Genomic DNA, 24886 nt, shown 5'->3' on the forward strand with positions numbered 1-24886 from the left:
CCCTCTTATTAATATGACAATTGCCATTGCCTCGTAAAGTTGCTTTTGCCCTTGCTCTGGAAATAATGCTTTTAGCTTCCTTTTTTCTTTTTTTTTGTAATTATCATCCTTCAAGTTTAAAAAAAAAAAACTGCATCAAATAACCTACCAAAATAACTTCGTTTCACATAGTACAAGTCCATAGAGAAATTATGGTTTCAGCCAACGATATCAATGAAAAATCCTAAGTTGAAGTCACGGGTTGAACACACTTCGTTGAAAACTCTCAAATGAAATCATGCATTCAACCAAAGAATTCACATTATTAAAGTTAAAAAAAAAAAAAAAAAAACCCTAAATTATTGCCAAGATAGACAATGAGGAAATACTGATAGATAATGAGAAAGTACTTAGAGGTGGAGTCATTTTCTAGGATATGAGATCTCAAAACATATTTATCACCACCAAGGCTTTTCTAATAGATAGAAGATAAATAATATAGACACAGATGCATCCATCTCTCTCTCTCTCTCACCCTCACTTCATTCCATCAAATGTAATAAACTACACTGGAGAGTTTTATGCATATCAACATATTATAGGATTATTAACAATTCTAAAAAGGACAATGTTTTGTTTTCTCTGTCAACTGGAGAGAGAGAGAGAGATCAAAGAAAAGGAAAAGGAAAAGGAATACTTCTCTTTCACTTTCTTCGATCCATTTAGGATAAAATCTTTGTAAGAAAACATGCCATCATCACCCGTAAATTAGCCCAGAATTGTGATGCATTGTTGCAGGGAGAAAAAGGTCAAAACAAACTAAAAAACCAGCAAATATCTGAAAAAGAAGAAAAATCTATCAACTGAGTTCCAATAGCTTCATTGACTTCAGAACTCAAGATTACATTCCGAAAACAAATGTTTTAACTAAAGACTTCTTTCTTTTATTCGTTCACTAACCCACAAACTGATGAGAGTAAAGAAGAGGTTTGTGTTGCTTATTTAACTCTTTTTTGACTTGTACTTGCTCAGAATAGCTTCCCAAAAGGCAGGTATTGCAACATTATCAGGAACTTCCTTGAATGATGGGAGGTAGTTCACATCCACAATGACATGGTCGCCCGTGTTTTCCTGAATCTGAAAATTCCACATATTGGTTCAGAAAAAAATAAGAGTGGAAAAAGGGATGTGACGGGTTTACTGAAGCAATCAAATAGTCCATCAAATAAATGCTCAGAACAAGTTGCCCAAAGTATATTTGTACACATACACCAACATATGACATCAGCATGTAATTAAATGCTTCTGAAAAACAGAGATACCATAGTAAAACGTAAGATGAAAAAAAAATTTTTGTAGATGGTAATTGATTTAACTTCATACCACATACAAAGGCATTGCCAAGATATAATCTGTGATTTACCTGATTTATCAAAAATAAGTAAATATAAAAAATAATCTGTGATTTACTGCATTTTATCACCTCTTTGACTATAAAGCGCCTGGTATTCAATCAGAACTTACAGAATCCGGAAATTAAGTGTAAAGCATATAATAGCAAGCTTCATGTTAGTTTTTGTGATAATCCACTAGAGAAAAAAGGAAGGACCCATATATATATATACACTTCACCTGAAAGAAAAAAGGAAAAAATGAATAGATCAAGCCTAATATATAATAAAATTAACACTCTACTTCCACCTTTGTTGTGTAAATTATCTTATCTTTCACAGCAGTAGACCTCAGGCAAGGGAGGACTATTGTGGCATTTACAGGTCAAGGTAAAACAATCACATCTTTGTAATTGCCCTTCAATCCTATTGCATTGTGCATATAATTCACAATTAAGGCTCCCATGCTCCCTCTCAAGGCTCTAGTCACTTACCATCTAAGTGAATCACATCTAAGTGAATCACGGTGAACAATGTCTCTAAAAGTTCCATCAACTACCATTTTTTAGCACCACATAAAGATTTTGCAATGTCCAAAGTTCATATCATAGTGTAATTGATTGTCCCTTTTATATGACCAGTTTTCGTCTTTTTCTTGACCTTTTCATTCATTCTTTTTCAGTTCTAAAATTTTCTTCATCTGTAAATTTTCTATGTCCTTCATGACATAAGTCATTATTATTATTCAAAATAATTTACACAAAACCTAACTCAGTGTTTCTCATGATTTTATTATGCTGAAATTCAAACTGCTATAAATAGTTGTTTAAAGAAAATAAACTGTTTACTCACAACAACATCGAAACCAAAGATGGTAAGGTCAAGCATTCTCCTAAGCCAGCATGCAGCATCAGTCACTAGCTCAAGATCGATTTGCTGATGATCAGCCGTCAGCTGCTTTTCTTTAGCAGTAGGTAGAGATTTTAGGCTGCAGATAAACCATTGGGGGTAGTCAAGACGTGCTATGAAACATAAATTAAGAAAACCAAATGAGTAGGCAAGAGAATAAAGCTCAAGGAAAAACAAGCATATGGTACCTGTCAAAGAGTAAAGGCTTGAGTCCATTTTTCTCAGACAGTTTTATCAAGCTATCTGCATTAGGTGTAGATTTCTTAACTGCATGGAAAACTTTATCGCCCAAGACATAGAATTTGAACAGAGTAGAAGCGTGATCTACATATTCCTGCATTTCCAGTTATTTTCATCATTCATTCCAAAACAGAGACCCATGATAGTCAGGGATAACACAAATCCCAACATGCCAAGTATGATATCATACACAGACACCTTTGACAACTATGCTCAGGCACAAACACGTGTCTGTAGCCAGCACCCATAATACATTAAAATTTTCAGCGTAGCAGTGTCAGGCAAAATTCCTGGGACAGGATTCCAATTTGTTCATCATGTTAGTTGCACTGAAAAATGTGACCATGTTTCACAACAATAACAGGTTAAAACTTGTTTTACCTGTTTTCTAACCAGAAAATATAGGGAGGATGGGTTTGAGACAGAACAGAAGTTTACAGAGGCCAATCTCCAACAAACAAAGAAAATGGGGGAAAAAATACTTTTAATGAATTAAAACATTTGATCTGTTCAATGTCTGCATACACATAAATCAAAATCTGCTAAAACCTTTAAGCTACACTGTAAAGCTTGAAGAATTATTCGTTCATAATTTCTGTTATAACTCATTAAGCTTTCAGCATCCTAGCTTCGTCAAACAATATGCTTCAAATAAATTAAATAAGACATTAATAAGAGTATGCTTCAATATTGATTGGGATGAATAATTTAGCTCTCAGGAAGGTAAGAGACAATGATCAAAATTTGTTTCAGTATGTAGTTTTGATTAGCTTGGGAACAAAAACATTTTGGAAACATTTTAGAACCTTTCCAAAAAAAAAAAATTAAGGAAAATGAGAAAAAAATGGAAACATGGAAATGTTTGGAAACAAAACCTAAAGCCTAATGTAAATACATTCTCAATGCTTAAAATACTTGAACATATTGAGGTATTTGAATATTAGAAACTCATAAATAAAAGTTTAAAAGTTTACCAATCTAAGAAAAAAATATGACAAATAAAAAAGTTCTAGTAGCAGGACAAAAAACAAAAAAAAGAAAAAGAAAAAAAGAAATGATTTTAGTTTTGCTTCTTTATCTTCTCCTTTCTAATTACATTGAAGCAAACTTCTACTGTAGCTCTTCCAGACACATTGTGGACCAAAAAAGCAGTGATATTTGTTCAAGACAAAGGGCCCATTTAGAGAATGACGAGCCTTCAACTCTTGATCCTGTGGTTAGTGATTCAGCCACCAATCACCAGACCACTACTGAACACATTATATTAAACCATCATCACCATCAAAGCAGAAATTTCTTGCTCACCTGCACAACAACTGGAAGGGGAACACTCAAACCATTGAAATCTTCAGCTCTAAAGACAATTGCCTGTCCATTGCAGATAGAATTTTTTTATCAGAAATAAACAAATGAATCAAGAATTTGATATTGCTACAGCTAACATCTCCTGCATACATAGAACCAGAAACGATGTCTTGAGATTAAAACCAAGGGATTAACATAGTAAATGTAGCTAGGGAAGCCCCATGCGATTGAGCTAATTGGTTGCTTAGGTGCTTGCTGAGCAAACAGAAAGCAATTTGAAAACTTTCCCTTTCTGATTAGGAGAGGATTTTTTGGGTCAAAGGGAAGTATATATTTTCTTTTGGAATGGCATGAAGCGCATCAAACATCAATACCCACATTAGTGGCAAACAAATTGCACACTCAACTGAAGCAAAGAAAAAAAAAGACAAAATCAAGCACCAGCTGACAGGCCTGAAATTTGTCACACTTTCTAATAACTAGGGTCTGGTGTATAGTTTAAAAAACAAGTAAACATAAAAATAGGATTCACTAACAACTTGAACTTGAAATGAGAAAAGAGAACCTTTCAAACTAAAATGGGCGGGGTTATATCTCATGTAATATTTGACTCTTTTTTCTTATTTTTTTTATTAATAAACATATTATGTTTTTCATTCACCGAAGTTGGCAATTTAAAGAGGTCGCTGAAATCAAGTTAAGATACTTGTCAGAAGTTTCAAGGTCTCTTTAATTTCAGACGGAGATACCTATGCCCTGTTGGACTAATGTTGCCCTTACAACATGTTACCTTCCAAATTTTATGCCTCCTTTAGTACTTGGGTGGTCAAATTCCACATGCTGTGTGATTTCTTGATAGGCCCATGATGTCCTTACCTCCTAAGGTTGTTAGCAATTGTTTAGCTCCAGGAAACAGCTTTGGCATCCTGGTGATGTCTAGAAATATCCTCAACAAGAGGACAAGCAATCAAAAGCTGAGCTTATGTTTGTAAAAGATTGGCCGTGATGCAAAATCAATAAGGGGGATTTACAAGTAAAGGGGCATCAAGCAATAACAGGGATTTCCAAGTAGGCAGAGGGCTACCTCTCATTTCATAGCACATGCAGCTGGACAAAAAAGGGTGGAAACAAAGAAGAACAATTCCTATTGGTAGTATGATAAAAAAAAAAAAAAAAGCCTTTTTACCATTGTACCAAGTATTATATATACAGTCGAAATGCATCTTGTTGAATAATATTAATCTGCTCAAGACCTAGTACAAATATATTGATCCAAATACAAGAGTTTTACCTATCAAAATATTAAAGCCAAACCTTGTTTAAGCAACCAAGTGCATAAAATTTTAATGATCTGAAAATAATCAGATAAAAATTGTACACGAGCTCAATCAGATTTAGAAAGAAATCCTCACTAGTGAAGCAAATAAAATATTTGTGCCATTTCAAATATCCAACTAGTTTTAACCAATGCCACCACAAAAACGCAGATCTTGTAATATAGAACTAAGAAATTGCTGAAATAAAATAAATGATTACCATGCTGTGGGCATCAGCAACACCACAAGCAACTTGAGGTTTCACAATACTAGGTAGAGTTAGTTTAGCTTCTAATAGCCTATGCACCAAATTTGGTTCGCTGAAATTGTCAACCTGCACAGTTATCAATCTTAATTCAACTTAACGGCACAGCTAGTAGATTTGTAAAAGTAGCCCTACAAGAGACAATTCTGCACATCAGAACTATTAACAATTAATAAATTGTCTGGGTTGCTTTTATCAACTTCTGAAATTAAGTATTGAGCATAAATTTAAGCCACGCTGGCAACAAAAGACCTTGAGAAAATGGGGGGCCCTAATTTTACAGCGACCTTCCACGTTGAGATTTTCCAAACCAAGCAGAATCTGTTGGATTTTTAATCGATCCAATACAGCATAAATGTTATCAAGTGGATCAATCATACATATATCTGACTTGTGTTTGATATACCTGAACAAGAAGCAAAACATAGTAAAAGGGATCTTAGTGAAACATATGTAAAATTTATATAGTGGACTCTCAGAAACCTAAAATCATTTCAACTGAACCACAGTAAGGCAATGCTGCTACAAATTTTGCCATGGAAGTTGACAAAATTTGTTAATCTGGTTAGACAGCTATTGGTTGGACAATCAAAAATCTCAAAACATACAAGACACAGAAACAGAAGTGAAAAACATACAGTAAAACAATAGCAGTACAAAATCATTGTGGATTTTTCTGATTCCTTCGTGTGAGTTATACACATGGCTGATGACGTGTTGTGTAAACGTGATACTAAAGATTTATATCTAACATGTCTGAGTGATTTACTTTAGAAAAAAGAAAAAAAAAATTCCTAGTTAATATAAAATCCACACATTCAATTTCCCTGACATAAAAGATCAAAATGCAGCACCGACCATGCATATTTCATGCCTCCTATAGGTTTCTACAATTGTGCTTTTGGTTTTAAGGTTTTGTGCCTTGATGTCTGTTTCCCTGTATATTTTGTCTCTTTTATTTAAAGACAAACTATTAGTTCCTTCCTAGATGAATTGAATGTAATACTAATTATATCAGAAAAAGAGCCCTGTACAATTCATTTTGTTCACCTCTAAAAGAAACTAACAGAACACTCACTGTTAGATGGCATTACACTGAGTATGCACGAGTACATACAACCCAAGGTTTGAAAGTTCTCTACAAAGTTGAATTCTGATAGCTTCCAAAATTCAAAATCTCAAAATAAAATTTGGATCTGCTATGAAACTAGAAAAACGCTTGCCAACAAGTTTTGGGAACTAACAGAAACACCGGCAAATTTATTTCTATGCAACCCCCAAAAAAGAACAAAGGACATTATCCAGTGTTCATTCCCCACTAACTGAGGGTGTTGGGATGGGTAAGACTGGAGATTTAGACCTAACCTTTGGCATTATTAGCCGAGAGTGGCTCCTTTCAGGCATGAACCAGTGTTCCGCAGCTTGAGTTTTTACCATTGCACCAAGCAATGCTCCTAGACCACCCAAAAAAAAAAAAAAAAAAAAAAAAAACTTCACTATAGGCCAGACATCGGCCATTAAAATCTAGTAATCTAATACCTTTGCACATTACCATTACTTTTGATATGCTTAATAAGATTCAAATGACATATTAACATCCAAAAATTTCTCAATAAAACATTGGGTTTCATTTTGGCCCCAAAACAAATTGTAACCATGGGGTCACCATACGGCCATCGTGGTCGTGGCATAATTCCCAAAAGGAAAGTAATGCTACCAGATTGGCTATGACAGCATTCCTGAAATCAAAATGTCAATCTTACTGTCCACCAATATCTATAAAGAATAATTTTCTAGAATTTGAAACTTACCTTTCCAATTCGTGCATGCCTGTTGTATAAGTAATTTTATCAAAGCATTCCGAGGAAGTGCTCATTTCGATGGAGACAATCTCATCAGTTGCCTTATGGAGAACTATGTCAATTTCTTGTAATTGAGATGATAAAGGAAGCTCAAATGTAATGGGCATAAAAATCAACCCATTTTGAGTAGGATTTAAGGGGAATGAGCCTCTCTGCCACAATCAAAGATATAAAAAATATAAGGTGTAAGGAACATAAACTCGTGAGCCCAATCTACAAATGAATCAAGGCCATGGAATTGTGACATGGTACTCCATCGATCTATCACATTCTTGGCCAAACAAATTACAACAATTGAATAAATTAAGTACTTTCCACAGGGTACAAAACAAAAGTATGGCATTCTGACGCTATAATGGATCATGCAGGACTTTTCAACCAAACAATATCAAGCAATGGCATGCATATAGTATGCTAATAAGACCATCTTGTATTTAATTCCATTAACATTTTTTTTCCTTTTTTTTTTCCCCTTTACCCTTGGGCCCACAATGTTCACCTACTCTCATTTTACATTGAGTGCTTACCTTTGCAAAATCTTCTTCACGAGAAGGCTTCATGATATAACCAACCGTAACATTGTCATTCCCCATTGCCTGTTTGAGTATGTAGTAGAAAAAAATTGAAAATAAAGGAAAAAATAAAATTTTCATTAAAAAGTGAATCAATATCCCATATTAAATCACAAAAACAATAAAAAAGTAGAAAAAGAAAATGATTTTTTTAAAAAACCGATTCTATGTAAGAGGATATGTCATGATATACAAGAAAAAGACCCTAAATAGTTTTGGAAGTGAAGAAAAACTCTTGCATAAACCACTTGGTATTCAACCTTGTCCTTCTGTCACTAATTTATACATGTAGCATCTTGCACACCAATAACCAATAGAAAACTTTCCACTAAGCCCAAGGTCAACCTATCTCCTTTGGGCTTTCAAACATCAACCCTATTTCATGAAAGCAGTAGTGTTCATTCTGGGGAATCTTGTCCTTTTAGTGTAATGAAGAGGGAGATGTTAGTAGATGTCTTGAGGAAAAGAGACCATTTTTGGAAGAGGTTGACGGTGAGGCAGAGACGAGGACTATGGGTTTAAGGGATAATCTGGATTTGGAAACTGTAGGTGAGTCAGTTGAACAGGTAATAGATGGCGGGGCCTTGTTGAGATGGAAGACGGTAAAGCAGGCATAGGTTGAGCAGATGGTGGTGATTATGGAGATGGGGAGCATTTGGATACTAAGTGGAGGGTTCCAGTGAAAATTAAATGGGTGGTTAGTGATCAGACGAAGATTGAGGCAAATGGCAGCTTTTTAAGGTGGATGACTATGAGGAGAAAAAAGAGTTCTTGAGGGGAGTTTAGGGATTCAGTAGAGGTGGATTTAAAGGATAATAGTAGGGGTATAGAAGAAGATGAAATGCGTGGCGATTAACAGAGGAATCAAGGATGATAGGGACTACGATGTATTTTAGTTGAAGGGTCAGGCAGTGGCGCAGTAGAGGAGGCTGTAGTTTAGTTAAAGTGATTCCATTCAGGATTCTCAAAAGTAGGATTCGATTCACGATACAATTTTTTATTTGACGACTATTCACATCCCGATATCGAAGTATGAGATCAAGAATAACAATTAACAACCTTTCTATTCAAGTGAAAAACAGTTAAAGGCAACTCCTCTAGTTTGTGAATATAAATCATGCTTGAATTCTCACTTGAACCACCACCTTCAATGTCTGAAAGGAAAGGAGAAGTAGTTTTAGTATAGAATTAAACTTCAAATGCTTACCTAAGTCAAGGACTCAAGAAAGCCCTGTCATGTTTTTCCCAACAAATTAGGGTATAATTGGAGGCAATATAACATATGAAATCCACCACAGAATAAGCAATACAGCTGGAACAAGATATAAAAGTAGCATTTAATGAATGGAAGGGAATAATGCATACCATCAGCTAATCCTTGCCCGGGAGATCTTGCATATTAAAAAAATAAAAGAAGGCCAATTATATGAATTCAGGCATACGTTTTTTTACAGATAGAAGCCGCATGTTTCACAAACCAAGCTATGATCACCCAGGCAGGTCAAGAACTTAATAGGTGCAATCCCAAGAAAGCTCCATTCTATGGCAGATTGGTACTTGTGCATGTGCAACAAGTACATCATTACACCAGTGTTGTGTCTATAAATTCACTTAGAATAGAATTACCTCTCAAGTTCAACTTCTTATGAAAAAGAATTGAGATAAAAAGGTTTTAATCAACACCAACAAAATGATTGTAGGCATTAGATCATAAGAGATGGCACATCCCTAAAATAAATCTAAGAACTTGAAAGTACAGAAATCCAAACATAACACAAAAGCATCCAACAGAACAGACCTTTGGGATGGAATCAACATGTGGCTCATCATCTATCTTTGCAAGTGAGATAGTTACATTAATAAGTTCTCAATTTGCTCTGCAAGGCTCAACTTAAATGTGCTAGCATTTAGTGGGCATCTGGGAAGTTGCTATTTTAGCAGGCCATTTTAGTTTTTGACTATTTTAGTAGGCTAAATTTTGTGTGTTTGGAAAGATGATTGAATTTTTTTGTAGTTGGTTGCGATATGTGTGAGAGAAAAAGTGAAATGATTATGAGTTTGATGTAACATTTTGTCTTATTGGCTATTTTAGCCTATTTGGTCTTTTAGTGCTATTTTAGCCAAAAAAACTAAAAAGCCTTCTTCCCAAACACCCCCTAAGGATTCCTCTTGGTTATTTAAGGCCCCATTTGGTAGAGCAGTGGAAAAGTGATTATAAATTATAACTTATAACTTATAGCTGTGAACATAAGTTATTAACCTGGTGCAACTGTGGAATTATGGATTTAAATAGCAAAGTAGTGTTTGGTTGATAAGCAGTAAAATAACTTTTTGTTGTGTAATTGTTCTTTTTGCCCTTATATGATATAAAAATAATTATTTTGTCATTTTTTTTAATTTTAATTTTAAAAAAATTATTTCATTAATAAAAATTAATATAATTAGTATTACAAAGATTATTATTTTCATTAACAGTATCAATTAGTATAAAATTATTTCATTTTTTCATTATCAATTAATTAGTGTAAATTAATGGCTTAATTAGCATCAATTAATACTAAAATTATTAATCAGTATCAATTAATATAAAATTTATTTCATTAACGGCTAAATTTATTTCATTTTTTTTATTTCATTTAATAAAAGTTATTTCATTTTTTTTTTATTAATATCAATTAGCAACAATTGTTTTTTATTTATTTATTACAACACCAAAGAATTTTATATCAATATAAAATTCTTTTAATAAAATTTATTTAATTGAAATAAATTTATATCAATATTAATTGTGAAATAAATTGTGCAATTTATTTAATGGATATAAATTGCAAAACCCTAGCCACCGCCGGTGGTCTTCAAGATCGTCACGCCGTCGATCGTCATCGTCATCATCATCCTCACCATTTTCAAATCGTGATGTGGTTTCAGATCGTGAGAGAGAGAGAGAGAGAGAGAGAGAGAGAAACTCAGCAATGGCGACACGATGGCGAAAGCAGCAATGGGTTGCTACGACGTTGATCGTCTAGAAAGCATGGATATGGATACGAGGTACATATACGATACGATATGATACGATACGGATACGGCGATACAGCAAAATCTAAAAAAATAAGATAAGGGTACGACTAGGATACGTTTGTAAAAAATAAAAAAATAAAAAAATTATTAGTAGTGAGTTACACATAAGCACAAGAATGTTAAAAAATCACAGTAACTTTATAATGCAAAATACTGATCTTTAAGAATTAAGTAATTTAAGGCAGTAGCTAGTTTAGTTTTTAAATTTTCAATAGGTCATACAAATATCTCATTTCAATATCAAGTCTAATATGTTGATATTATAATATCAAAACAATCCACAACTTGACCCAATGTTTTTTCCTTTTGCACTAGTCAAAAATATTGTATGCAAGTTTATTTGCTTATTTATTTATTGATATTTGATTTTACTATTGTTATATTATCTTATTAATCCTTACTTCTATATAATTATAGGGGACATACATGATATAATGAAGATATGTCAATTTGATGAATTCTATTACTTTAGCTTACTATGTTATTTTTATAAAAAAACTAAGCAAAGTATTGTAAAAATATTCTATTTATCCTCACAATTATATTATATTATGAAGTTATACTAGAAATGATACAATTCTAATTTCGTAAAAAGAGTAATATGTGTCTTGGAGCATTTGATACTTCAAAATTAATTAAGAAGTATCCGATAATATGTGACTTAGAGCATCCGATACTTCAAAACTAAGTATCTGATACTTCAAAATTAATGAAAAATTAATTAAGAAGTATCCGATACTTTTAATAAGTATCTGATACGTATCCGTAAGTATCCACAGAGTATCGATATCCGATACAGATACGATACGAATACGTCTTTCTATTTGAAGTATCCGTACTTCATAGTTGATCATTGATCATCACCGTCAAAGGCACAACGGCGATGGGGGATGACGACGGACGGTTAATCGTTACCGTCGATCGTCACGCAGTCAATCGTGACTCTAGGATTTCATATCGCAATGGTTAGGGTTTCGCCCCTCAGATCACAGACACGGAAGCTCGATCGCGAAGAGAGAGAGACAGAAGAGAGCTCTAGTTAGTGAGTGTGAGAGAGAGGGAGAGCACTGGAGAGAGAGAGAGAGAGAGAGAGAGAGAGAGAGAGAGAACCAAAAATCATCTCACTTCACCAGAAATCGCCTCCATTCGCCGTAAATCGCCTCTCTAGTTCATATGAGAGACATAAATGATCGTGTTTTGGTTTATATACATGGCACACTTGTAATAATTTGAAATTGTGAGGGGCATTTAAGTCATTTTGCCCCTCAAATGGCAATTGCGCGATTAAGCTAAAAGAAAAAGCGTCTCCTCTCCCACTCAAAGAAAAAGCTGATTTTTGGCTTACCAAAAGCTATAATCTGTATTATTAAGCTGAACCAAATACACCAAAATAGCTTAAATTAAGCTAAAAGTTGAAATAAGTTGAAAATAAGCCCTACCAAATAGGGCTTAAGAATAATTTACTAGAAGGGAATATAGACGTATAGAGGTACTTACTTAGAATGATGATCAGCCAACCGTGATTGCTTAGTTTAAGAGCCACATCCTTGTTGCAATCAGAAACTACATGCAAAAACCTCCCTCTACTTTCAGGCCAAGCAAGTGCTATCTCATTGACAGTGTCATCAATAAAAGATGTGTTCATGGTAAAGAAATCAAATGAGTGTAGCTTTGCAATACTTTCGAGAAGACTAACCTATAACAAGCAGATACCATTGTCAAAAATTACATCACCAATAAAAATAAGTGTACATCAGAGGGTAGTTTCAATTGTTAGATGAATGATAATGACAACTTCAGGATTCAACATGATACTCGGTCATATCATATCAGATTAGAAAGACCAAAAATCAAAAAGACATGAATAGCCTCAAAAATGGATGCACAGCACTTTAGGTTGCAGAAAGAGAGAACAAAAACAGAATTTCATGGAATCCACCGTTGGAAGTATGAAGAAAAACCAGTGTGCTGGTATGAGGGGAAAAAAATTAAAAAATCACCCAACACGACCATCAAGCTGCCCTTGAACACGTCAAATCATGTTGTTAATGGCCAGCAAAAATCAGTCTCAGCATCAGGAACACAAGAATAATGGGAAGTCCATATGTAAAAATTATAAACAACCAATTTGCACAATCCAAAAAACAAATAAATTCTGGTTACAGGTCTCTGCCAGATGGGAGGACAAGAAGTGTAAATGGTTGTACCTAGTGTACAAGGCCTCCCACCTAGAGCAAAGACTGGGAGAGGTAATAGAAAGAAAGTCTTGCCCCTACTTTTTCTGGAGAGGCCGATTCCATGACTTGAACCCACAATCACAAGGCTGGGGGAGGATAGCATTTGTCATCAAGCTAGGTTCGGACATCCAAGCCATAAGTGCAAATAAAAAAAGATCCCATTAAAATTAACATTTTTATGGTTGTGAAAAAATGTTGACAAAGGAGAATGAAGAGTTCCTAGCCCATGCAACTGAGAGGGATGAAAGAAATGGAAAATTTCTCTTTAGCATTTGTGTGATTAAGGAATACCAAGACGGCATACACAAGGGGTACCCAAAGCAAGGTTAGGGGTACTCAAGGCTCCGTTCCTTCTACCGCACTACTTCTCTATCAAAGATAACTTATTCTTGTCCATGGTATTCTAAAACGGATACTCTAACCCTATTGCACTCAAACAAAGCCTTCTAAGCTAGAGTATCCCTACTGCGCTCAGACAAAGCCTTCTAAGCTAAAGTACAACCCTACATAATGCACATGTTCATACAAATGTAACAAACATGTATAACTTTTCTTCTGTTTGTATACTTATGTATGTACAGTTGTACACGTGCCCATTTCAATTGTTTACCATTGCAAACTACAAACATTATGATGGGAAAAAAATAAAACTGAAACTTCTGATATCAGAGAACAGATAACATGGAAGCTTCAAGTTTGACTCCATTACATGTCACTTCATCTCGTAATCAATAAAAAGAAAATAGAAGCAGCACAACAGCAATATACATTATTCCCAGACAGAGTAGTTCACACAACATAAGCAGCACAATAGAAAATCACCTCATGAGCTGAAAGGCCCGGTCCATAAGATATTCCCTACAAACACAGGTACACGACACAGGTTGATAGTATCAAAAACAAAACGAAAGGAAAATTAAGTCATGAATCATAAGCAAAAATAATCCAGAGTTTAAAAGATAAATGAAGGAGCAATGCACTGCATTCATTTATTTATTCATTTCTCGCTGGGCCAACTTCAGTACTAACTGTCTACGACTTTAAAAGAAAAATATACAAATTTGATACTTTATTAATCAATTTGTAGTCTAGAAGAGGAGTCACTGGCCTTGTGGCCTAGTGGCATGGGTGCAGTACTTAGGTGCTTGCAAGGGTGAGTTGGGGGTTCAACTTCCCCAGGGTGCTAATCTAACAACTAACAACTAACAACTGACTTTCACCTATCAAAAAAAATAAAATTATGCTTGCCTATGGGCAGGAAAAGAAAATATAAAATCATGCTTTCTGAAATCAAAGCATTATTCTGCCACTAAAATTGCCACAAACTGACCTTCCTGAGAAAGAAAAACTTCATGTTATAAACATAAACCATCGATCCCATTTGAACTACTGATGAAATTAAAAGTCATAGGTTAACAAAATTGCTCTACAGTTCAGCATACACACAGAATCTCAATCACAATTGATGAGGGATTTGCAATTAGGACATAAACTTATTAAGTTTCCAGCAAAGTATTCAGCAAAATTACTTAAATGAAGCGAAAAAAAAGGTATTATTAGTTACGGAGGTACACAAAATTGGTGAAATGCAACCATAAGATGATTAAAAAGACATGATTCCCATTTACATTAGGTTAACAAATGACACTAAAGAGTTCAAAGTTGAGCCTTGAATCTATCAAAATGTAAATTACCACAAGAATTGAAAACTTTTCAGGGATAGTTCAATTTTCTATTTCAAAACTGAACAGGTTACAAAGAAATTCTGTTACTTCACTGAGTTGGTCTCATATTGGCAGGCGACAGAAGTGTTTTACTGAGTTGGTCTGGTGGTGTGAACTGTTATCAGCAAGATAATTAGATTAAAGGCAAATTTTAATTTGGATGAATTAAAAACCAGGGAAAACCACAAATTATATCCACAAATCAAAAATCTCATTTCAATTTCAGTCAGCTCAGAAAGGGAAACATCGGCACAAAACTTTCGAGTATACAAAGCATCATGAATAAACCCTAGTTGGGCAGCCTCTTGCAATTAACTTTTCTCTAGATGCTATCATTTTAGAACCTCTTGTCACCAAATTTTTATTCCCAAAATAGGCATACCAATTATCTAATTTCCACACATATAATTTTTCCTTTCAGTTACTACAAGGACACCACCGTAAAAATAATAGTCTACCCCACGTTGCCCACTATACATATTGTTAGCTACTCGAGAAACAATAAACAAGGAAACAACCGATTCGATGTTTTCAGTAAAACATGGAAGATTACTTCATGGCTTGAGTTCACTTTATTTCCTGCCATTTAAGTAAAAGTACAAACTAAAAGACTAAAAGGCTCATAGTGCCAAAACAAAAAAAAACGCTCACAAAACACCCAAAACATAAGAAGAAATGACAAATTCCACTTGCTTTGCCTGGAATAAGAAATACATGCAATATATCCACCTACTCTCCACCTACTTCACCCACTTAAACCTACTCCACTAAACCTACACCACTATCACCTCCACTTCACCTACTCCACTAAACCTAACCCACTACACCACTACCACCTCACCTACTCCACTAAACCTAACCCACTACACCACTACCACCTCCACTTCACCTACTCCACCTACCACCTACTACCACCTACTCTTCTATATATAGGAATCATTGTAACATATCAATATCAATCAATAATACAATTCTCTATTTCTCTTTATACATTAAATTTCTACATGGTATCAGAGCCATAAGATTTAGGCCCGTATTTTGTTTTCTCACCGGCGGGCAGCCGGCCGGCAACCTTGCCTTCGCTGCCCGCTGGAATTTTGTACACATACCTTCACTTTCCTGCCTCTTCCAACTTTCTTACAACTGTTGTCCCATAGATGGGCTTCATATCTACCGGTCCATCTATGCCTTGTGACACCTCTATACTGTGAAGTCCTCTGTCCAAATGCATCAATGGACTTCCTATGGTCAACCTGCTTCTGATCAAGCTTCTCAGACCCTCTTTTCTTCCCCTCCTTGAATGGTGTTTGGTACACCTCATGGCCTCTAAATGCATAGTAATCTGAGTATTGCTGGGCTAATAACGAAGGCCTCTCGAGCGACTGAGATGGGGCTTCATATTCCCTTGCCCATCCAGCATCCATAACCATCACTTTGTCACAGTCCATAACTGTGGGTATTCTGTGAGCTATGCTGATTATTGTACACGACACAAAGTCCTCGCGAATGATTTTCTGAATGACAGCATCGGTCTGGGAGTCGACAGAAGCCGTTGCTTCGTCCATAAACAGAATCTTGCTGTGTTTCAGCATGACTCTCCCCAAGCACAGAAGCTGTCTCTGTCCCACACTCCAATTGTCTCCGCCATCAACCACTAATGCATTGAGTTTTTCAGGCTTTGCAGCCACAACATCTTTTAGTGGTACTGTTTTTGTGCGAAGGGACAGAAATCATCACATTTCCCACCTTTTTCTACACAATATTTTTGTACCACCGCCCACTCCATGATACCAATATTATTATTATTATTATTATTATTTTCACCAAAAAAAAAAAAAAAAAAAAAAAAAAAAAATTCATTCCAGTTGATTTTTCTGCATTACCACACCTACCATTCGAGTTTGCCAAACACACTTGCTTTATTCATATCGGGACTCACCCCGATTACCATTTTACATCAAAAAAAAAAAAAAAAAAAAACAAACCAACAAAAAACAAAACAACCGCACCCACAGTGGGATTTTTCTTCTCTACTCTGCTGCGGGCCTCTTCTTCTTGCTTTTCTCTTGATTGTCCCGTGACTGCCCAGCCTCCATGCTTCCTAGACCACCAAGCAAGTTGCCTCCTCCCTGCTCCTCCACTACAGTATATGGCGGCCCTCCAAATCGGAACATAACGGTGGCCTTCCGCTTCAGTTCCTTGTTTTCTGCCTTTAGCACACTTATCTCTGCTCGCGCATCCTTATACATGCGTTGGAGCAGAGCCAGTTGGGCGTTTAACTGCTGCACCTCATTTGTCCTACTCTGCAGCCGGTTCGACAAGTTTGTGACCGCAGTCATAGTTTCAACACAGGACTTCAATGTATACTGATTAGCTTCAATATCCGTTTGCACTGCCATTTTTTGCTCCACCGACCGCATCGGAAAGTTCAACGGAGCAAAACCAGAGGTGTTTGGTTGAGGTTCACGGGCCACCGCACCAGGTATCTCTCCTGTTGTCTCGTTGAGGTCGGGAAAGAGAGTGAGCAGACCACGGGAAGAAGAGGCCATGTTCTGGGTAGCTGAACGGGAAGAAGAGGCCATGTTTTTTGGGTTGCTGAGTGTTTCAGAGAAGCAGCGATTACCGATTGGTACTATCAGACAGGGTTGGTTACAGAGTGTTTCAAGATTTGCAGCTCTTCGAGACAAGCTCTCTGAGAATGCAGAGGTTTCAACTGGTTTGTTATACTTCCAAGCCTCAGCCTCCGCTTCGCTTTATAAAGACCCTGACGAAGAGGCCGACACGCGTTCTGTCGGTCACGTGCATCGCCGCGTGTCTGGCGCGCCTTTTGATGGCTCGCCGCTCGATGATTTCTGTCGGGCACATCTTTTGATAAAGTGGGCGCGCCTTTTGAGGGCGCGATTTTTGAGGGCTCGATATATATATCTACATGTATCTCTTTTGGGCAGCCTATATACACACTCATATAGTGTCTTCTACAACGGTCCGGCATGACCTCGTAAACTGTCCTACTACATCTGTCCGGCACACCTTTTTATGGATTGGGCACGCTTTTTGATGGCACGCCTTTTGAAAGATTGGGCACACCTTTTGAGGGTGCGACTTTTTAGGGGTCCGACAAGACTCTGTAAACTGTCCCGACATTGATTCCGGTTAGCTCCTTCATGGGTCCGACAAGACTCTGTAAAATGTCCCGACATTGATTCCGGTTAGTTTCTACAAGGGTCCGACAAGACTCTGTAAACTGTCCCGACATTGATTCCGGTTAGCTCCTTCATGGGTCCGACAAGACTCTGTAAACTGTCCCGACATTGATTCCGGTTAGTTTCTACAAGGGTCCAGCAAGACTCCGTAAACTGTCACCACAACTGTCACAACATTGTCTGCTACAACGGTCCGACATGACCCCATAAACTGTCTTCTACATCGGTCTGACACCGCCATCCAGTGTCCTCTACACCGTTATGACACCACCATACAGTGTCCTCTACATGGTTATGACACCCCCATACAGTGTCCTCTACAACGTTATGACACCACCATCCAGTGTCTTCACCAATGGTCTGACACGACCATACAGTGTCTCTTATTCTCTTTTATTTTTATGTATTTTCTTGTTTTGTTACTCTCTCCAAACTCAAGTTGGTTAGTTCCTATCCCCCTTGAGTTTGCAGGGGGCTGTTAAAATCCACCTACTCTCCACCTACTTCACCCACTTAAACCTACTCCACTAAACCTACACCACTATCACCTCCACTTCACCTACTCCACTAAACCTAACCCACTACACCACTACCACCTCACCTACTCCACTAAACCTAACCCACTACACCACTACCACCTCCACTTCACCTACTCCACCTACCACCTACTACCACCTACTCTTCTATATATAGGAATCATTGTAACATATCAATATCAATCAATAATACAATTCTCTATTTCTCTTTATACATTAAATTTCTACATATATAAATTAAAACACCCAAAAAAAAACTCAAAAATCAGCCCACAAAAGAAAAAGGAGAGAGAGAGAGAGAGAGAGAACAATTGCATTAAAAATTACAACACAAACAAAACCTCAAAAAAATCCAAAACACACACACACAGAAAATAACCACACAACAAAAATAAAAAAAAGAAGCATGTGAATTAAGGTACGAAAACAACAACTTCAAAATTAGAACTGCCCAAAAAACATAAAACTCATAAAACACCAAAAACATTAGAAGAAATGATAAATTTCACTTGCTTAGCCTACTACATAGAAGAAATGATAAATTTGAATTGGAATAAAAAGTACATCCAAAAAAAATATAAAAATTATAACCAAAAAAATAAATAAAAAAACACCCAAAAAAACATATATTAAAAAATAGCTGAATACACATCTACAACTTAAAAATTATAACCAAAAAAACTGAAAAACACACAAACACCAATAAAAATAAAAAATAAAAAAAGCATATTATTATCAGTTGAATACAACAATTTACAAAATTAGAATATTAAAAAGAAAATCATAAAACAACTGGGAAAAAATTCATAAAACAACTAAAAAAACATAAAATAGCAACAACAAAAAAAAACTTAATTAACAGCTGGAAAAATGGTGAAAATTAGAACACAAACAAAACCTCATAAAACACCCAAAAAACAAGAACGGGGGGGGGGGGGGGGGGGGACTGAGTTAAATTCCACTTTCTTAGCCTAGAATAAAAAATACATGCAAAAAAAGTAAAAATAAAAACCAAAAAATTCCCTCATAAATCACCCAAAAAAATAAGACAGAATAGTTGCATTAACACTTGAAAACAACTTAAAAATTATAACAAAAAAAAAAAGCAAACACCCAAAAAACAATTTAAAAAAAAAAAAAAACAACTGCATTAACAGCTGAATACAACAATTTAAAAATTGAAACTCTATAAAGAAACTCATAAAACAACTAAGAAAACAAAAAAAACAGTGCACGTGCATGCACACGCGCGAAGAAAAAAAAAAAAAAAAAACCTACTACTACTTAACAGCTGAAAAAAAAAAAAAACAACACAAACAAAACCTCAAAAAAACAAAACAAAAAAAAAAGAAAAGAGGAGAATTATCTAAAAACAACTTCTTCAAAATTAGAACCCCAAAAATAAAAGTAAACTGAAAAAACACCCAAAACATTAAAAGAAATGATAAATTCCACTTGTTTAGCCTATTACATAGAAGAAACGATAAATTCGAATTTGAAATAAAAAATGCAGAAAAAAAATTGTAAAAATCCAAAAATATATATGTAAATAAATAAAAAATAAAAAAAAAAAACGTCATAAAGCACCCAAAAAGAAAAGAAGCTAAATTAACACCTCAAAACAACAACTTAAAAATTATCTATTCTATTACATAATGCTCACACTTTTGTCACTTTGTTTTTTTTTAATTTCCCAAAATGCCCACAAGAGCAGTCGTGACCTTATTCTGTAATTTTTTTTTAATAAAAAAACTCCCACTGCCCACCCACATCCTGCACTTCTTCCACCATTGTATCTCACTTTCAATTCTGCCTTTTACCCTTTATCTTCTTCTGCATGCATACAAAAATTATGAAAAGGGCAAATGTATTTGTATTTTTTTTTTATTTTTTTGGGTCTATGGTTTTCACCTTCAATTGAGAGGAGCTTGGTCGGTTGAAGAAAGATATTGATGTTTAACTCACGGTAAATATATGATTTGTGTGCTTTGATGTGTTTTCTTTCTTGAAAATTATTTTGATAGAAAATCAATTTTTGCTAAATTGACTGACAAAGAGTTTGTTGCTTTGTTCTGTTGTTACATTACAAATGCTCCCTCTTTTGAATACCTGATTTTGGATTGACTAATTAGGATCATATATGGGTTTTCAAATTTGTTACATATTGCAGGCATCTTACTCCAAATGAATTAGCCTTAGATAAAGGAGTTCTGACAATATATTAACCAAACTTGAGTGGCTAACATGAGACAAGTCTCTACCGCATATGTGGATTGGTTGCATGTATATTTGACCCGCAAGGTCACTCAAAACCTAGCTCTAATAACATGTATGATTTATTGGATTTGGAACCATCCAACTTAAAGAAAATGAGTGAAGACTAATAATAATCTTCGAGAAATAAATTGTAGATAGTGACATTGGTCTCAGTCCGACAGAACATGGTTAGGTTTGAAAGCAATTCAATTCATGGAAGAACAATTCAATTGTGGTAGTTAGAGATACATTTCTGAGAATTAAATTTGTACATATCATCACAATATACAGAGACACAAACACACATTGAACATACAGGTATATGTAGAGATATATAAACATGTACAGAGAGAGAGACAATGAGTGAAGAGACAATGAGAATACCGTAGGGATGTTGGAATAACGAAGCTTCCGGAGAAGATGGTCAGCTCCAGGACCGAGAGACGCACCTCCATGTTCGTCGTCGACGGCGGCCAACAGAGCTGAGCCGTCCAGTAGAATCCCGCCAACACCACCACCACTACCCATTGAATTTCGCTTACAAAATACGCAAACACAATAGTAATACAATAATAGTGACTCTCTCTCTCTCTCTCTCTCTCTCACCCTAATCCGGTTTTCCCAAATTCGTTCAAAACGGTGGGCATGTATTTCACCGGAATGCTATGTTTTGTTTGATATTTTAGAAAGGGAGCTTTTTTTTCCATAAATCCATCTTTAATTACTTATATTTCATTTAATTCATATTCTTTTTAATTATTTTATTATATCTTATTTGAGATAAAAAGATCAAAATATATTTTTCATCTACTTATGTTCTATTTAGTTCATATTATTTTTTTATATTTCAATAAGTCCTATGGATGACATAATTACCAAAATACTCCTAATGTGAATGTTCACATCGTCAATGTGAATGTTCGTATTGTCAATGTGTAGGGGCCCGGGCCATGTACAATGTGAATATTCACATTGACATGTTAACATTCACACTAATAGGAGTATAAAATTAGCCAGCGACCCGGGGCGAGCCCAGTCCGGCCCGTAACAATGTGAATATTCACATTGACATATTAACATTCACATTGATAGGACTGTAAAATTGGCCCGCGGTCTGTGGGCTGCTCGAAGCCCGCCCGTTGATAATGTGAATACTCACATTGATATGTTAACATTCACATTGATAAGAGTGTAAAATTGACTCACATCCCATGGGTGGCCTGAAGCCCGGGGACGGCCCGGGGCGAGCCCGACCCGGCCCGTGACAATGTGAATATTCACATTGACATATTAACATTCACATAGATAGGAGTGTAAAATTAGCCTGCGCCCCGTGGACGGCCCGAAGCCCGCCTGCTGCCCAGGGCGGGACGAGCCCGGCCCGGCCCGCGACAATGTGAATATTCACATTGACATATTAACATTCACATTGATAGGAGTGTAAAATTGGCCCGCGACCCGAAGATAACAGCCTCGGGTCGGGCCGGTGGGCCTAGGCCTAGGCTCGAGCTTAGGCCGGGCTTGGGTAGGCCTGGCCATTTTTTTTTAATTATTTTTAATTTTTTCTATCAAAATTTTATTATTTTTCACAAAAAAAGACATTATGCCTTAGGCGAGCTGGGCCTCGGACCGAGCCTTGAATGGGCCTTAAGCGGGTCGATGGGCCGGTCCGAGCTTCAAAGTGATGGCCTAGGCCCTAGCCTAGGGTCTCGGACATGCTCGGGCCCGGATCCAAACAAGCCTGCCCCGGGCTGTGGGCGGGCTTCGAGCAGCCCACGGGCGGCCGGCCAATTCTATATTCCTATCAATGTGTATGTTAACATGTCAATGTAAATATTCACATTGTCAACGGGTCGGGCCGGGCGTGCCCTGGGCCGCGGGCAAATTTTACACTCATATCAATGTTAATGTTAACATTTCAATATGAATATTCACATTGTCACGGGTCGAGCCAAGCCTGCCTCGGGCTGCGGTCGGGCTTCGGGGCGCCCACGGGCTACGGGCCAATTTTACACTCTATCAATGTAAATGTTAACATGTCAATGTGAATATTCACATTGCCAATATGAATATTCACATTGTCAATGGGCCGGACCGAGCCCGCCTAGGGCTGCGGGCAGGCTTTTGGCCGCCCATGGGCCGCAGGTCAATTTTATACTCTTATCAATGTAAATGTTAACATGTCAATGTGAATATTCACATTGTCAACAGGCTGGGCCGGGCCCGCCCCGAGCCGCCCACGGGCTGTGGGCGGGTTTCGGACAGCCACGGGACACGGACCAATTTTATACTCTTATCAATGTGAATGTTAACATGTCAATGTGAATATTCACATTGCCAACAGGCCAGGCCGGGCCCGCCCCGGGTTGCCTACGGGCCGTGGGCGGGTTTTGGGCAGCTACGGGGCGCGGGCCAATTTTATACTCTTATCAATGTGAATATTAACATGTCAATGTGAATATTCACATTGTCAACAGGCCAGGCCCGCCCCGGGCCGTGGGCGGGTTTCGGGCAGCCACGGGGCGCGGACTAATTTTACACTCCTATCAATGTGAATGTTAACATGTCAATGTGAATATTTACATTGTCAACGGCCCGGGCCGAGCCCGCTCCGGGCCGCGGGCAGGCTTTTGGCCGCCCACAGGACGCTGGCCAATTTTATACTATTATCAATGTAAATGTTAACATGTCAATGTGAATATTCACATGGTCAACGGGCCGGGCCGAGCCCGCGCCCGGGCCGCGGTGGGCTTTTGGCCGTCCATGGGCCACGGACCAATTTTATACTCTTATCAATGTGAATGTTAACATGTCAACGTGAATATTCACATTGTCAACGGCCCCGAACGGGCCCGCGCCCGGGCCGCCCATAGGTCGCGGGCGGGTTTCGCGCCGCCATGGGACGCGTGCCAATTTTACACTCTTATTAATGTGAATGCTAACATGTCAATGTGAATATTCACATTGTCAATGGACCGAGCCCGCCCTGGCTCGCAGACGGATTTCGGACCGCCCACGGGCCAATTTTACATTCCTACCAATATGAATTTTAAAATATGAATGTTCACATCATAAAATTGCTAACCGTTCAAAAAATATTTATAAGGGTATCAAAATTAAATATAAGAACATAAGTGTCCAAGAAAATAATGTAAATCAAGAAAAATGACTTTATGGAATAAAACTATACATACATGGGACTAAATGGGTTAAAAAATTCCTTCATGGATTTTTTGGGTTAAAGCACTTCTAAATGGGATTTATCAATAATTTTCCCTTTTAAAAACTATTTTGAAGACCGTCTTCAATACTATATCAATCATGTCATTAGATTTAAATTTGATATATATATATATATATATACACTTTAATGATTTCATTAAATAAGTATTAAATTAAGGATATAAAAAAAATGGGCAAATTACATATATCCTTCGAAATTTAGCAAAATTACATATACCCCCTGAGGTTTGAGAAATTACAGATACCCCTAAGGGTATTATTTGCATAACAAATTAGGGGGCAAATTGTTATGAAAATATAAACCTTAGGGGGCAATTTGTTATGAAAATATAAACCTCAGAGGGGTATCTGTAATTAAGCTAAATCTCGAGGGAGGTATCTGTAATCAAACTGAGAACGCTTGAGAGCTTTCATCAAATTACTATTCATAGGCGTTAACTTTTTACCACCGAATGTCCCGGATTGACCACCTTTACGCAAAAATTGGTGAAAAATATACACTAGTCGGTCGATCGCTAGGTCGTTCACCCCGAATGTCTCCTGGATGACCACATCTAGGAAAAAATTTGTGGAAAAAATACATTGCCCGGTTGGCCAGCTGAACATTCGCCTGATCGTTCGCCCAGTCAACTGGTATTTTGATGAAAGCTCAAAATTCTCTGTTTGAACACTTGATATCAAATAAAGTTTTTACTCAAATTTGATGGGGGGAAAAAAAAATGCACCATTGGAGATGCTCTAAAAATATCTTCAATAGCAAATGTTATAAT

The 24886-nt window shown here is 36.6% G+C and overlaps 1 protein-coding gene across 2 annotated transcripts; it reads right to left on the reverse strand.

Annotated features, from left to right (window-relative positions):
* Positions 1-747: 747 nt before the first annotated feature.
* ITPK4 (inositol 1,3,4-trisphosphate 5/6-kinase 4) lies at positions 748-21552 on the reverse strand. Of its 2 annotated transcripts, XM_028246998.2 has the most exons (13): positions 21258-21530; positions 13977-14012; positions 12415-12613; positions 8899-8993; positions 7795-7863; positions 7217-7419; positions 5658-5811; positions 5361-5474; positions 3825-3887; positions 2468-2613; positions 2223-2358; positions 940-1116; positions 748-817 (listed from the first exon to the last, which is right to left on the reverse strand). In XM_028246998.2, the coding sequence occupies exons 1-12, from the start codon at positions 21399-21401 to the stop codon at positions 982-984; spliced, it is 1494 nt and encodes a 497-aa protein (XP_028102799.2). In that variant the 5' UTR covers positions 21402-21530; the 3' UTR covers positions 748-817; positions 940-981. The 2 variants fall into 2 exon arrangements, with proteins under 2 accessions (XP_028102799.2, XP_028102797.2); XM_028246996.2 differs by having other exon boundaries at positions 748-1116; positions 21258-21552.
* Between the last annotated feature and the right edge of the window lie 3334 nt (positions 21553-24886).

This window comes from Camellia sinensis, chromosome 6 (genome assembly GCF_055761805.1).
Source record: "Camellia sinensis isolate YWXY chromosome 6, ASM5576180v1, whole genome shotgun sequence".
Lineage (NCBI taxonomy): Eukaryota > Viridiplantae > Streptophyta > Magnoliopsida > Ericales > Theaceae > Camellia > Camellia sinensis.